We start from the raw sequence: 12,536 nt of genomic DNA on the forward strand, positions 1-12,536 counted from the left end.
CTGTTGAATTTTCCACCTGCCTGTTCATTTCGGCCCACCTCTGAACCAGACGCTGCTGCCATCGGTGGAACTGCTCTGCCAAAGGAATGTGTTGAAATCCCTGTCAGTGCAAAATGCACAAACTGCGTCTGCGCTCCAAAAAAAAAAAAAAAGCTCCACTCCCCGTGCACCTTTCACTCCACCCTTATCTACACCCACTCCAACCCTTGAAACAGACACCAGATGCAGTTGATATGTTGGCATGATACTGAGCCAAGGACTGCTATTTGTAACCTGGAAATAAAGCACATGCTGTAGGGTTCTATAAATACCTGGCAAATACACAGTACTTCGGGGAATTTTGGTTAAACAAAAAAAAAAGTCACAGCGAGCAAATGTTGAGGACCTTAGCCTTGTCCCCGGTGCCACACTCCAGGAGTGCTGCAGGAGCACCCCATGCCACGGCACAAGTGTAAAACGACCCAGCGCCGCACTTCAAAGCGACGGTGGAGCGCGGCATGCCGAACGCAAATAGCGCGGAGTCTCCCGGGGTCGCCCACCGCCGGCCGCGCGCGGCTCCCCGCCCTCCTCAACGCGCCGACGCCTTCCGAACTATGAGCAGCGGTTCATTTAGGTCAGCGGAAAAGGTGGGGGTCGGGTTCAAAGTGCTCAAGTGGAAATGAAGCCGTTACAGGGACTGGGTGCTATGGACTCCAGTTATGCATGCGGACAGACAGAGCAATATATAGATAAATAAATAAATAAATATGTGTGTGTATATATATATATATATATACACACTATACATACATATATAGTATACATATATATGTAGTATACATATATTGTACTAGCTGTGCCTCAGTGTTTAAAGGTATTTAAAGTCTCTTTGATTTTGATGGCAAAATTGACGCACGCGTGTTGCATCGGGAAGGTATATGGAACTAGTGCGCAACATCTTGCTGAAAATCCATTCACTCATTTTTTTTATTCCACAAGTATGTTCTAATGTGGCAGGAATAAAAATTAGCACAAACCTCTGAATGCCGTGCTGGCGTTCATGCCTGCCAGTGTTACCACAATTTATCACCACCAACTACTCACACTGTGAATTATTATCATTGCATTTTCCTACCTACAGACCTACAGAGTTAACCCATCCAAGTGCACTGGCCAACAGTGGTAGTAGTTTTAGTTTATTACAATAAACTGGCTGAGGTAAATATATATAGGCCTAACTGACAAAGGGATTGGCAAACCTAGAAACTATGGTCTGAACTGGACCAGAAAAATGGAAATCTATGAAATCATCAATGCGTTTCCATCTTATCAATGTATGTTGCAATTTCTGGTACAAACTGCAGTCCCAAGTACAACCAACATGCCAAAAATGGGACAGTGACACAATGCTGTTGGAACTGAACAGGGACACAGAGACAGGCGCAACCTCGAACAGTCTGTCATAATCCAGCCTTCCCTGCTCTGCCCATTTTTCCTACGCTAGACACTCAGAGAATGAGCCCCCAAGGACCCCCAGCACCAACCAGCAGCTCTACTACAGGTTCACAAAGAGGGGCAAGGAGAGGGTGCCACCGCAATGATAATGCGATATCGTGCTGACTCTGCACTCGGTTGACTGTGTCTAGACACAAAAACCAAGAGAGGATAGGGGTAGCGAACTCAATTAGCTTTGTCTGGCTTGGCTGTGATTAAGAGGAGTAGAATTAAGGCAGATTTATTTAGTCTGTAGCCACTTTGTATTCTAAGCCCGGTGTTGGAAATGTCAGGTTACAGTTACATAAAGGGTCACTGCCCTGTCTGCTGATGGACCAGGCAGGGCGACGGCGGTGCGTGTGAGCGCATGTGTATGTGAGGAGAGGGTAGTAGTTAAGGCTGCGGCCTCTACAGTGCAGCGCTTCTGCAGTGATTTTTTTCTCTGGCTTTGCAATGTGTGGTGGGAGGGGGTGTTAAATCAGAAGAACCCCACATTCCTCACTCACTCGCACACTGCAGGCAGCAGCAGGACAGGAGGGTGGGGCACACTGATGGTTAAAAAAAAAAAAAAACCGTGCACAGAAACGGCGCAGCTTTCTGATTCACCCTTTTAAGGCACAGTTCTAGCGTGCGCGTGGGCCCCACGGTCTAGCACGGACGCCTGCTGGGCGGTGTACAACCGGCTGTCGTGTCACCCGGGAAAAAGAGAGAGAGACTGCAGTAAGCAGGACGTCCATTTCTCACACGCGCATGCTACCCCCCGGGTGTGCGGGGCACGCTCAGTCTGCTTGCACGAATTGCGCATGAAGTTTCCTCCTCCGACTCAACGTCCGCGCAGCCGAGTCGCTGGACTGCAGGGGGAAGAGAAGGGTGTGCTCATCTCCATTCTCCCAAACTGACAGAGGAGGTTACGGTGAAGTGCACAAACACACACAAATAATCCATTTCTCCCTTGCAAAACAGGAGAAATTAGGAGTAAAATATAATAAGGTAGGGTCTGGAACTTTAACGAAAAACTGCTCATCTGAATGGTTCCTGAAGTACACTTAAAATCAGCAGTAGTAAAAAAAAAAAAACATTTTAAGTGTCAAATTAAAATTTAAACAAATGTTGCTGAGTGCTGGGTGGCTCGTCCGGTTAAGGCACCGTTCCGGTGCACAGATGAGCCGCACAGCCTCAGAGTGAATCCAGACCACATCAGCGCCACCTGTGGCCAGTGGTGCCCACAGGACAAAGAGCAACTGGTGACCGCATTGCCCAAGAATGGGAGGGTTCCGTTTGGTTAGGGGTGTGCGTGCCATCGCCCCCTAGCGACCCCCGCTGGTGGACTGGGAGCCCGGGTACTGCTTGCCAAACCCACACATGATACTGTATGTCTTACTCTGGCTGTGTGAGTCTGGCAGTGGGCTGCGGTGTGTAAAGCAGCAAGCTGGTGATACCGCGTATTCCAGCGGGGAAACCAGGGACAGCTTCATTCTCCTAAGCTGGCATGAACGCGGCTGCAAAATAACTATTTGGACACTCCCAAATTAGGGGGGGAATCTGACACGCCAAATGTAAAAAAAAACAAAAAAACAACAACATTAAAGAAATGAACATTTTAAGCCCCGGTAATTCTTATCACTTAAATGCTTAAATGATAAATGGTTAAAGCCCCTTGGGGAGGCACCCCACCCTGTGTTACGCTATCGCGATGTTGCACCCCTTCCAGCAACACTTAGGGGGCTGGGGAAGTATAAATGAACCAGGCCTTTGTGTTTGGCTTTGAGAGGTGTGTGGGTCACTCTGAGGTCAACACGGGACACTGGCGTCCTGACTGATGTGCAATATGGAGCCTGACTGGAGGGGTCAGTGCATCCGGAGACACAGAGGAAATCCGAATCCTCAAGTCTTCCACATACATCAGAAAACCATGACTTCCCATAAACCATGCACACATCACACATAGGGAGAAACACACACACACACACACACACACACACACACACACACACACAATTACTTCACAACATATAAACACAGAGTCACAGATAAATAAATGTCCACAAACATACACATACAGTAGCAGCCACTTAAACTGCAAAGTAAACACACACACACACACATGCTGAGTCTCCTAGCAGGCACCCACCCGCCCACCCACACACACAGCACCCACACACACACACACAAGCATAATTAACTCACAAGCATATAAACACAGAGGCACCGATAAATAAATGTCTACAAACATACACTAGCAGCCTCTAAAACTGATGCAAAATAAACAGCCTAACATTGCTTTTTCAGTGCACACAGCACACACACAGCACACACACAGCAAACAGACACCCACAGACATTCCCCGTCTTCACCAGAGGCGCTGCGTACAGCCAGCCCAGGCACGGTTACAGCCATAGCCTCACAGAGCTGGCTCTGTTCAGACAGAGCCAGCAACCCAGAGATGGCCCTGGAGCTGGGCCAGGGAAAATCCCCACAATTACCACGCCCATCATAATTCGCTAATGATTAAAAAAAATACATAAACGAAGTACTTAATTGCTTCCAAACCCAGCTAGAATTCGAGGGTCAATTTGCGTCACGTCAGGCTCACCGGTGTTTTCATCATCACGCTGATGGCGACTTCCCATTTACTCCAAGTCTATTTTTATCAGCTTTCTCTTACCATGCTTAGAACGAGACTCCACACAGAGTGAAAACAGAAAGGCGAGGGAAGATCCACTTGCAATTCCGAGTTGGAAATATCCAGCAAACTCCACAAAGGTATCATTTAAAAACGTAAGCTATCATTTTTCAGGATTTACAGCTACATAGAATCTATTTCCATTATATTGAAAATAACATAATAAAGACAAAGATATAAAACAGTCAAGGCAAACTTTTGGCCACTTTCACTTTTTCCATGTACACGCAGAGAATTAAATAGGCAATACCAGGGCTAGTCAGAGCCTACATCCTTTTAAAAGATAATGATTTATGTAAAAAATGTTAACAGCCATGTAAATCCAGTCCTAGACATCACCCAGGCCACGTCAAAGCAATAACTGATATGATCTGTCGTGTGCCTGCTTTCCACAGACCTTTCGTAAATGCCATAAACCAGATTGGTAGCTATTGTACAATCTGGCGCCAGGTGGTAATGAAAATAAACATGTATTAACCCTGTTTGCTTGGTTCAGTTGCAGTGAATGAGATGTATTATTGAATAGCTGCTCTCTGCCTCTCAGATGGATGACACATGCAGGAGCAGGTGGCAAAGAGAAGCAAACAGAAAGAGCAGAAGAGAGAGGTGTGCAGAAAGAGGATCAAGCAGACAGAATGGGAAAGAGGTCAGTACTTAAGAGAAAAAATAAACATTAGTTTCCTACAAACACGTATCATTATTATGACTTGACTATAACAACTAAGAAGTCAAGCTGCAAAACATACCGGCAACCTCCCCACCAGAACCCTTACCTGTTCCATCCTTGCTACCATTCTGGTGTGTCCTTAGCTCCTCTGACTTGTAGAAATCGATGCTGGCGTAGGTATTGAGATTTGAGGTGGTACCGTTCGCCCCTCCGCTTCCTGCCACCCCGCCCACTGCCCCTCCGCTCAACACAGTTGAGTAGAGGCGAGGGGGGAGGGGCTGGGCGGCGCCAGGTCCTTCTGGAGCTGAATGTTGGCTCTCTTTATTAACAAGGTCCAAGTCAATGTAGTTGAGGCCTTGCTCCATGGATGGAGCCTGAGCAGCGGGTGCAACAGACGGCCCGGAGTTCACACATTGTGGGGGGACATCAGGGGCTGTTCCATTACTCCAGAGCATACCGTCAAAGCCGAGCCTACGTGCCACTGCCTGGGTGTGCTCTGGGAAGAGGGACGAGGAGGAGCAGGAGGAGGATGAAGAGGAGGAAGGGGGCAGGGGTGGAGGAGCCAAGAAGGTTTCAGAGCAATGTCGCCGCCTGCCCTGAGGGTCAGCTCTGATCACCTTGGCACCCTGGTCAGGGTTAGAGCTAGCCTTGACCAAAGGGAAGTCCAAACCCAGCCCCAGGACTAGTTTAGGTCCGGGCTGGTCCTGTTTGCTGGGAGAAGGGGGCTTAGTGGTGGCAGTAGAGCTGGGTGTGGCAGCACCACTCAAACTGAAGGCCATCTCCGTGTAATCAGCGCATGAGGTTGGGGATTCGGTCACGCTGTCCTTCCTGTGGCCTTCGTCCACCCCTTCCTCCCGTTGTGGTGGTGTCCTGTTCTCATCCCTGGCCTTAGGGGCAACGCCTGTCGGTGTTGCAGGGGTAGAGAAGGAGGGGAACCCCAGAGGAGTTAAAGAGAGAGGAGAAGGAGAAGGAGAGGGACCCAGGTCCATATTGACATACTCGGACGCAGAGGGAGGGGTCTGTGGAGTGGACGGGCTGCGAGGGAGGGGTAGGAATCCAGCCAGGCAGGAGGTTGGTCGGTGCAGGGACCTAAGGGGTCCTGATGGTAGTGACACCCCAGGACTCTGACCTTTCCCCATCCCTCCCGCTCTTCCGCCCCTGTCTCCCCTGAACTCAATGCTGACATACTCCCCGGGGCTCTTGGGCTCCGGAGGTAGAGGTGCCTCTCGAACTCTGGGGAGGGTGTTGGCTTTAGAAACATCAACAAACAGGCTGACAGGCCTCCGACTCTGCTGCTGCTGGCCCTGTTGCTGGGTCCCAGACACCCGTCTCTGTTGGAGACTCCCATCTTTTGAGCTTTTTGAGCGCCCCAACACCCCTGCAGACTTGGCTGACCTCTCCTCAGACTCCCCAAGGCTCTCGCTGCTGGCTGAGCTGGAAGAGTAGGAGGACGAGGACAGGGACTGGTGGCGCCCCACTGCCGGCCCCACAGGGGGCTCTTGTCCGCCTTGATTGGCCGCTCCCCTGGTCACATCTCCACCCCTGCTGCTGCCGCTGGGCCTCTTGCCTCGGCCACCATCATCCTCAAAGTAAGCAGGGGACATGTGCTTGTAAGATCGGGGCAGGGAGTAGTAGGAATAAACCATCTTTGGGGGAAGCGGCTGCTGCTGCGGTTCAGAGTGGGGGAGGCCCTCAGAGGGCGGGGGCGTGCTGTTGGCGGACCGGGTGCTAATGGGGGACATGTTCATGTAGTCGCTGCCGGCCTTGCTGTCTGCGCTGCTGCTGCCCACCCAGGCCCCCCCGATCCCTCTCTGGTCCGGGGAGCAGCTGCTGTTGGGTGACATCATCATGTACCCGTCCGAGCCGTTGGGGGGAGGCTGGATCTGCTGTGGCGGGGACACGCTGTTGTTTGGGGTCATAGCCATGTAGTCGTCAGCTGGCTTGGAGCCAGAATCGGAGACGGCCACAGAGACAGACTGGGAGAGCGAGACAGGGGGAGCGGTCACTCCAGGCAACATGGACATGTACCCAGTATCAGCCCCTGCACCTCCACCTCCACCTTCACCTCTCTCACGAAACTCCCCAGCCACATCCAGGTACACGCCGGCCCCCGGCCCCATACCAGATTCCCGGCGGGAGGTGAAGGACTCACGGCTCGCGCTCCGAGACATGACGGCGTAGTCATCCGCCTCGCTCTCCTCCCCTCTCTTGCGTGGGGTGAGGCGATCCAGGGCCATGGGGGGCAGGGAGGCCCGCTTGCTGAGCAGCCGGCGCTCTGCCTCACACTCACGGCTGGAGGAACGGCGCAGCACCCTGCGGGTGGGCGGGTGGGAGGCCTGGGACTGCAGGGCTCCAGACATCCCCCGCTGGCCCATCATGATGTAGTTCGAGGGCTCCTCACCCAGGGGGTGGTAATTCAGGCTCCCAGCAGAACCCCCTGGCAGGTCAGGAGTCAGGAGGGAATGCTCCCCGGGGCTAGAGCCATACTCGTCCGAGGACCCGTAGTCGCTGGGGGAGCCCGAAACTGAGGTGCGGTGAGGCACGCGTCCATAGGCACCGGCCGCTCCTCCCCCTCCACCCGCCACGCCCCCAAATTCAGATCCATGGCCAGAGCTAGAGGAGAGGCTGGGGGCAGGGGAGGGGGCAGGGGTGGAGGTGGAACGCATTAATGTGAGCGGGGTCTTGGCAGGCGTGGGTGCACGAGCACTATTTGACCTGAGAATAGGGGTGGTGGAACAGGACCCATTAGGACTAGAGCCTGCCAGGGTCCCGCCTGCTGTCGCCCCGCCCTCCTCCACTTTTCCACCTTCGCTGGCTGTGCGTGCCCTGGGGAAGCTGTGGCGGGGGGTGGGGGAGGTGTTGTTATTGCCGGTGCTCCCAGGGGTCTCAGTGCGGGCTCGACGGGTGAAGCCCACCTGGCTTGGTGGTGGGTTTGGGTGGTGGCGTCGGGAGGGTACACTGATGGGGTTGGAGGCAGTGGCACCTCCGCCAGCCGTGGCGTTGGACTGGGACTTGCTGCGCTGGCGAAACTCCTCGCTCAAGGCCTTCATGGCCTCCAGCAGGGTCTCGTGCATGTTCTGGGCCACTACGGAGTCCTCCACCTGCATCCAGAACTCCCCGGGCCCAGTCACTGCTGAGCGACCCACCTCCACGAAGAAGAAGTTCTCAGAGTGCCCACAGCGGCGGACGTTCATGAGCTGCAGCACGACAGCCGCCGCATCAGAGTTGAGCTTGACAAAGTTGACCGTCTTCTCTGTCAGGCACAGCCGGTAGATGCCCACCAGGTTTTTGGCTTGACCCAAACCCTTAGGCCACACTTTGACCTGCCACACCTCTTTGAAAGCAGGGCCAGGAGAGGGCACCCCGTAGTCCCCAGCACTGCCACTGTCACTGGGTGTTTTGCCTGTGGGAGGGGAGATCAAAGTGGAGATTAATAAATAAATAAAAAAACTACAACCAGGGTTCATACACTTTTTCACCAATGATTTTCGATGACTTTTCCATGATTTCTCCACAACCTTTAACTGAATTTCCATGACCAAAACAAATGACTTTATCTCAGCGGGACAATTTAAAATTACTTATTGTAACACTAAGTAAAATTAGGTCTGCATCTGAAACATATGGTGCCACTCTAAAACAAATAAACACCAGACAGACACACTTAGATACATTCTCTCATATTTTAATTCGAATAGTTTAACATTTTTGTCATTGTCTCAAACAGGGCTCGAAATTGCGACCATTTTGGTCGCATATGCTCCCGAAATTTAATCTGTGCGACCTCGAAATATAATTGGGAGCATTTGTGCGAGTGCAAATAATTGTTCTGGTGCGACCTTTTTTTCTTTTCTTTTTTCAGTCGAACGTCTCTTCCTCAGTACATTCGCTAGTTAGTACACTCAATATGTGCCTTGTGAGCTGACGGTGACCCTTTTAACCAATCGTGAGCTAGACATTCTTACCTTTAATGCTGATTTTAAATTGGTTATATTAGCCTTCAATCACTCCCTTCCGCAGCACTCCACTGTCACGCGACACAGAGAGCTAACGCGGTAACTAATGTTACCTGAAGACAAAAGTTTATGTTCAATTTATTAGCGTTATCGAAAGCTGAAAAGTTGAAGCGAACGATTACGGCATTTTTTTTTTAAAACATTAACGTAGTGTTTTGTGTAGCGACCCAGTTGAAACAGCTAATTTCTCCGATGCAGTTTACTGGCGGTTGATTTAATTAGCGGTATTAATGTGACGAGAAGCGCTGTGTCGTTTGAATGCATAACACGCAATTCCTTGAAGAGTCGACACATTTTAGGCGTGACAATTCAACTGTTACTTGTAAACCGTAGTTATATTGTCGTTTTTTATCAATAAAAAATCAATTGCATATATTGTTGGTGCTCCTTACATTTTGGTGGGTGCTCCTAACTTTTTGAAGTTGGGAGCACCAGTGCTACCAAGTAAAAAAGTTAATTTCGAGCCCTGATATATTATTGAAGCTGCACTTCCCTGGCATATTGTCGGCACAGTAGGGCCTGCGTTTACTAACTGCTACATTAGCAGAAGCGTGCCTGTAAACAGACTGAGCCAGACCGAATTAACTTCTCACACCACCAAAATACCGCGAAGGTTACGTTCCAATTTACATTTTATTACTATACATACTATTTTTATGATTGGATTAATTAGTAATTATATTTGATGCAACTTTAGCTATATTTCCATTACTTTTCAAAAAATATTATTTTCCATAACTCTTCCAGGTTTTTCATGACCGTAAGAACCCTGTACAACGGACAATAATCAAGTCAACAGGGAAATTAAGAAGGAATCATCAATAAGATCCCATCTCATGTTAGGTGAGAGCACCACCATTCACCAAGCTGAAAAAAAAACTTTCTAATGCAATGCAAGCATTTTTTTTTCCACATGAGCTAGTGTAATCTTCTGTAAACGCTCCAACACCCATGTGTTCCATCTCAGTGACCAGGTCATTGACTTCCTACACCTGCATGGAAACCTCTTCAGGGTTCAGATACATCAAAAGATGGTGACAACAGTTAACATACTATGGAAGGAAAACAAATAACACCGCTGTAGTCAGCTGTTTACCCAACTCAAGTATTCTCACTGCAACCCCTATGCCTATGGACAATCAAACACAACCACCCACATACAGTTTTGAAGCTATTTTTTTCCCAGCAATGTGTCTACACTTCTCCATTTCGGCCACTGTGTCCATCCATGGTGCTTTCTTAAAACCCTGAACATTGTGCTGGGGGAAAAGTGTAACTGGATAGCTAGGAGGCTTTCAGTTGGGAAGGGGCATTGTGACACAAGCATAGTAGATTGGGCGCCTCTGGTGCAATGGCTGTGCCGCTCAGCTGGCAGACTGAAGACTGAAATGAAACACAGCTGGCTCTGGAGGATATCTGAACTCAAACGTGAGTCCATGCCATTCCAAACTTAAGATGTTGTAGGAAATACTTCAAGAAATACAACCAGGCATCCAAAATCATAAAACTAATAATAAGGGATAATATTGCTAAAAAAAAAAAAAAAAAGAGAGAAAACATCTTGATCCCCCTACTTTTCAACTGTCAAGAGGACAGTTACTGAAGAACAATGAATAGTGCAGTGGGAACTAAGGGTCTTTGGGTATCCAGGCCTTACCATGGTGACCCATTATCACAGAAATAAAGCATTTCTGAACACTGGAATACGATTTTAAAATAATATTGTCAAGTTGGAGAACTGCCACACCACTGTGTTAACAATTAGCTGAAAAAAAAATTATCAGCCCACAAGTGATTTATATCTGTATTTCAAAGGATAAAAAGCGCAATGCATAATTTGTTTTACAGTAAAAGCACCTGCAAAATAGATCTGCCATTAAAATGACTGATGTTAAACTAATGCAAAATTGAACAATACATACCAAATTGTACAGTACTTGCTGAAGAGTTAATTTGCCAACTTATAGTGAATATATATTTTAAGTGTCAATTTTATACACAGAAAATAGTACATTGTGTGAAAATAATAAAAAGGTGATTAGTCATATTAAACCTTCAGACTCTATAAATGGTTAATGCTTCAGACAGGCCTGCTAAATAGTTTATGCTTAAAGCACATTATGTCACATAGCCTATAGCCTACTGCTTGTGGTTTATCTGATTAAAGTTGTTTAAATTTATAGGTCAGCAGGTTACATTAGCAATATGGATAGATCGAGGCCTAGTTATGTTTTTGATTTCTATGCCTAATTAACCATTACCTGCATCCACCTAATGAGATAAGTATTTGCATAGAAGTATTTTTAAAAGCTTGTTTCTACAAGACACTGACTATCTGCAGACAAGGGAAACTTGTATTGATAGTGTCTTAGAGGACAGCAGCCAGCCATTCTTTTTCATTTTATACTGGGGAACATTTTTAAAGTAGTCCCTCACCCACACAAGTGTGTCAACTGCAGATTTGATTTTATGTGATTTATGAATTGTGTACCGTTTCATCAACACTGGTCACGAGACAAATGCAAGCACAGCAGGACAGGCATAACTTTACAGTCAGAACGAGCTCAAGAGTCACACGGAGAAGTCGCGTTGGGGAGCCGTAGATTAATTCAAACTTGAAATGTTCCAAATACATCGGTTTTTACACACGGTTTATTTAGCCTGTAAAACGCATGTACGGCTCTGTAACTGTAAATGTGGTCAGGGAATACTTTACAGGGAGCAGCACTGTGAGGGAAGACCATCTGTATGGACAGACATCGATCTGCCTCAGCAAGGCAGCCGCACTCTTGGGGGCAGCCGTTACGGTTACCCGTTAGCCAACTTCTGGAGTTATAAATTATTAGCCAACAAAACTGGTTTTGCAAACTAGCTAGATCTGCCAATACTGGGACTCCGGGAGGTTAGTGATAACAAAGAAGACGAATTAAACAAAACTGGGGGCCCTTTTGATTTCTAATTGTCTTGTGTCATATAAGAAAAATTATTTTCTGAAGACACACTATGGAAGTTCGGGCATTTATTGTGTGGTCGCATAAACTTGTACCTGTAAACCAGTTGTTGAAGTAGTAGAAAATCATTTTTGTTAGGACTCAGATCTCTGACTAATGTTGGTTATTTAAGTATGAAACTCAGAGCTTCACCCTTAGTAGTGCATAGCTAGTAGCAATATGCCTCAAACCATTTAATTATTATGGTTTCATCCCAACTCTCATCCCAATCAGATCCTAAAAAGTTTAAAAGTAAAAAAAAACAAACAAACAAAAAAAACCAATTGGCTCTCTTGGCCTAATTCTTGTGTGACTCAGACTCAGGGCCAAAGACTGGTTCAGCTAGTTTTACTTGTCCAGTGCAACCACTGAGAGACCCCTACTCGTTTCAGTTTACCACACTCTTAACTCTCGCTCTCTCTGTAATAATACCACTTGAATAAAGGACCCCAATGACCAACAACTTTCTGAATTTTACTGAAGTAATAGAACCAGTCTGAAATCATTTCATATTTGTGGGCATTTCTGTCTCTCTGCACCTCCACTGTGCGGGCCAATCACAACCATATGTATGTATGACAGAAACACAGCTCGTTTCTGGCCTGACTCACATTTCCACTCCAGCTTCCAAAACATCTACTTGTGGGCATGGAAGAGGAAATCGGCATGTGTTCATTTCCCTTTTCCCCCCCAATCCAGTGGTGAGC

The 12,536-nt window shown here is 48.0% G+C and overlaps 2 protein-coding genes across 3 annotated transcripts in view; both read right to left on the bottom strand.

The window, feature by feature from the left end:
- agfg2 (ArfGAP with FG repeats 2) overlaps positions 1-12,536 on the bottom strand; it is an 80,753-nt gene that overhangs the window by 43,290 nt on the left and 24,927 nt on the right. The gene's annotated exons all lie outside the window — the stretch shown is intronic.
- Positions 1-12,536, bottom strand: part of si:ch73-335l21.1 (insulin receptor substrate 1-B) — a 37,429-nt gene that overhangs the window by 12,038 nt on the left and 12,855 nt on the right. For both annotated transcript variants that reach the window (XM_064328883.1, XM_064328884.1), the window contains exon 2: positions 4,930-8,226. In XM_064328883.1, the coding sequence (XP_064184953.1) occupies positions 4,930-8,226 (3,297 nt within the window). The remainder of the gene's footprint in view (positions 1-4,929; positions 8,227-12,536) is intronic.

Source organism: Anguilla rostrata, chromosome 3 (assembly GCF_018555375.3).
Source record: "Anguilla rostrata isolate EN2019 chromosome 3, ASM1855537v3, whole genome shotgun sequence".
NCBI classification, from domain to species: Eukaryota; Metazoa; Chordata; class Actinopteri; order Anguilliformes; family Anguillidae; genus Anguilla; species Anguilla rostrata.